The sequence below is a fragment of the Temnothorax curvispinosus genome, unplaced genomic scaffold (genome assembly GCF_003070985.1).
Source record: "Temnothorax curvispinosus isolate PA1 unplaced genomic scaffold, ASM307098v1 QBEX01011923.1, whole genome shotgun sequence".
In the NCBI taxonomy this organism is placed as follows: Eukaryota; Metazoa; Arthropoda; class Insecta; order Hymenoptera; family Formicidae; genus Temnothorax; species Temnothorax curvispinosus.
In genome coordinates this window covers 163,080-166,115 of record NW_020221703.1, presented here as the reverse complement: position 1 = coordinate 166,115, position 3,036 = coordinate 163,080, and the positions used below count along the sequence as shown (strand labels likewise).

At 31.4% G+C, this 3,036-nt stretch overlaps 1 protein-coding gene across 1 annotated transcript in view; it reads right to left on the bottom strand.

Annotated features, from left to right (window-relative positions):
- Positions 1–1,389: 1,389 nt before the first annotated feature.
- The window catches only part of LOC112461974, a 13,203-nt gene continuing 11,556 nt past the window's right edge, over positions 1,390–3,036 (bottom strand). The window contains exons 3-4 of the mRNA XM_025027448.1: positions 2,428–3,034; positions 1,390–1,791 (exon numbers count right to left, since the gene is read on the bottom strand). Of these exons, the coding sequence (XP_024883216.1) occupies positions 1,438–1,791; positions 2,428–3,034 (961 nt within the window). The 3' untranslated portion in view covers positions 1,390–1,437. The remainder of the gene's footprint in view (positions 1,792–2,427; positions 3,035–3,036) is intronic.

Below are 3,036 nucleotides of genomic sequence, written 5' to 3'. Positions count from 1 at the left end.
CTTGATACAACGACTTTATACGCACGGTGCTCGTTTCGCAAAGGGTGAATTTTACGCCACTTAGGCAGCATCGAATGGACGACGCTCTCATTGTTTGTAGCGTGTACTCGTCAGTTTTTTCCCTTTTCTTTCGCGCCACCGATGCGCGAACACCTGCGACTAAAGTACAAAAAATTCACGTAATAATTAACGTAATAAGTTTACGTAATAAATTACATAAATCTTTAAAAGAACATGCTTTTTATGAATTTAAATAAATTTTACTTCGAGAAAATGTAGTTTGGCTTTTCACTTTATTTTGACGATATGTGGATAATATTTGATTTGATCGTGTATTATATAAAAAGTCTTAGCTTCTGTGTGTGTGAAAGCTTTTTCTACTATATAATAAATAATAATTTTAGACGTAAATTAAAGATGCATATAATCGACAGACATGATAGTCGATGAAGAAGTATAAAACTTTGGGGTCTTGTCACTTGATGTCGCACTTATCACGATTCTCTTTCCGTTTACAATAACTGATGTCATTATTTTCACTACTATTTTTATCTTACTGATGATATTATTAAAGATGATCGGTTTTTTGATAATTTTTCGATAACTATAAATTCAAATGGACTAGAGAAATTTCGATATGATCGAAGAACATTGATATTATCGACGGTTTTGGCTGCACTGAGGGTAACTACACGAGGATTCTAACTTATCAAGTTGTTTTGCTTATATCGAGAAATTACAGCCTTTTTATGTATATTTATGTATTATATGTAATGTTCTCGGCGATTTTTCATAAATATTGAAAGAATGTGTGACGTAGTAGAAATCATTTTCATCAAGATAAAAATATTTTATGAAACTTGCATCAATAGAATCGATGCAATCATTACCGCTACTAATCTATGTTCGCTTGAATTTAGCGTAATTTCTATATTACTCACTATATCACTATACCCCTCAAATTTAATTTTGTTAGCAAAAGATAAATGGTCGTAATAAATATAATATACGATATGAAAAAAATGCAAAAATAAAAGAGAGAACTAATCTGTCTTATATAACGATATAATAATAGCTATTTTTATATTAAATTTGTGAATTTATATAAATACATATATTCCGTTTTTATAAGAAACGTACGTCGATAAAAAGAGATATATTATTATCCCAGAAAAGTTGATATATATTTGCCTAAGAGTTCTTTTATATATACTGGATACATGATGAAGTAAAAAATATTCCTTATATTAGTATGAAAAATAGAAATGATTTTATGCTCTCCATGAAATTGGAGAATGAGATTGGACATGAAATTTTTTTTAATTACGAGGAGTGAACACAGTAGAGACTAAAGTTTTTAAATTTTTAAGATGACTTTTTGCACAAGAATTATTTTATTGTATAACTGTATTGATAAAAGTACATACAGAAATCAAATCACTCTTTGAGATGATCTTTATCTTCTTGGGAATAAGACGGGGGTGATGTAAGACCAACGTAAAACATTTCTTGATGAGTAACATACACGCCTTTAGATGGCGCGTGCTGTATGTTCATATCTATGCTGGTGTTGTTTCTCTGTTTGCAAGATACGTTGCATATTGAATTACATTCAGTACGTTCGCAACGTCTTGAAACACTTGAAAATGTCCCTCCATTTGGACATTTAAAGAGATATCCTTGAAGTGCACCATGTGCATCGCGGTGGCATTCATAGTACGCATTGGAACAACCCTTATTATAAGGAAAACGACCTGTTCTTGGACATAATTTTCTTGTGGGAGCTTTCAGCTGAAAAAATAATAATTAAATTTATATAAAATTTATATCCCATAAATGTAAATTTAGTCTTAACATTTAAGAATTATGTAATACTACTACAAATTAAAAATTTTTCAAAAAATTATACTATGTAAAAAGTATATTACTTGTCAAAAAATATATCACATTTTTAATTATAAATTCGATTATTTTCATAAATAGATACATATGCATGTGCAGTTCGTCCCGCGCGTTTAATCAAATATCAAATCTTTCATTAGATTCTACATTTATAAAAATTTTACAAGTTTAATTTTAAATTTTTGATAGAAACAGTTACAATTATAAATCGTAAAAGAATATCTAAAACGTCAGAATGTATTAAATAAAATAGAACATTACTGTCAACCAAAAATAAAAATTAAAAACTGAATAATTTTAAAACAATTATGTATCTCACAAAAATTTCAAACAAATAAAAAACTATTTTGACAGCTGCATTATAAAATTAAATAGTCTTATAAAATAAAAAAATGTTTCTGCTCGGATGTTATTGAAAGGAAAGTAATATATATAATCATCTTTAAAACTCTCGACAAATTAATTAGAATACGTAGAATGACATATACATATAAATAAAGAATGCTAATACTATATTATACTTACAATTGATTTTGATATAGCTTGAGCATAAGAAATGAAGTTTATACAATCGGAATATCCAGGAAGACGCGTTTGGTAAACGCTATTTTCATTCACACATTGTTTTTTTGTCTCATCAAAAATTGTGCCATCTGGGCAGGTAAATACGACAACTTTCACGCCCACCTTGTTTACTGTTGTACATTGATAGAAAACATTGCAGTATTTTGGATGACGTCGGAAACCTGTAGGACAAACTAAAACTATTTGATCGGCAGTCAAATTTCCAATAGGACAATCGATTTCGGTAGGAATAGTAGATGATGTAGGTAACTCCGTAGAAACTGGGAAATCTTCCGTTGGAAGAACTGGAGTCGTTACAACCTCCCCGCTGCCCTCTCCGCTGTCGCTACCTTCTTTGCTTCCAGATTCTTGACTCTCCTTGCTCTTGCTGTCTTCCTTGCTTCCAGAGTCGCCCTCAGTTGGAAGTGGGGTCGTTACAATTTCCCCGCTGCTCTCTCCGCTGTCGCTACCTTCTTTGCTTCCAGATTCTTGACTCTCTTTGCTCTTGCTGTCTTCCTTGCTTCCGGAGTCGCCCTCGGTTGGAAGTGGGGTCGTTACAACTTCCCCGCT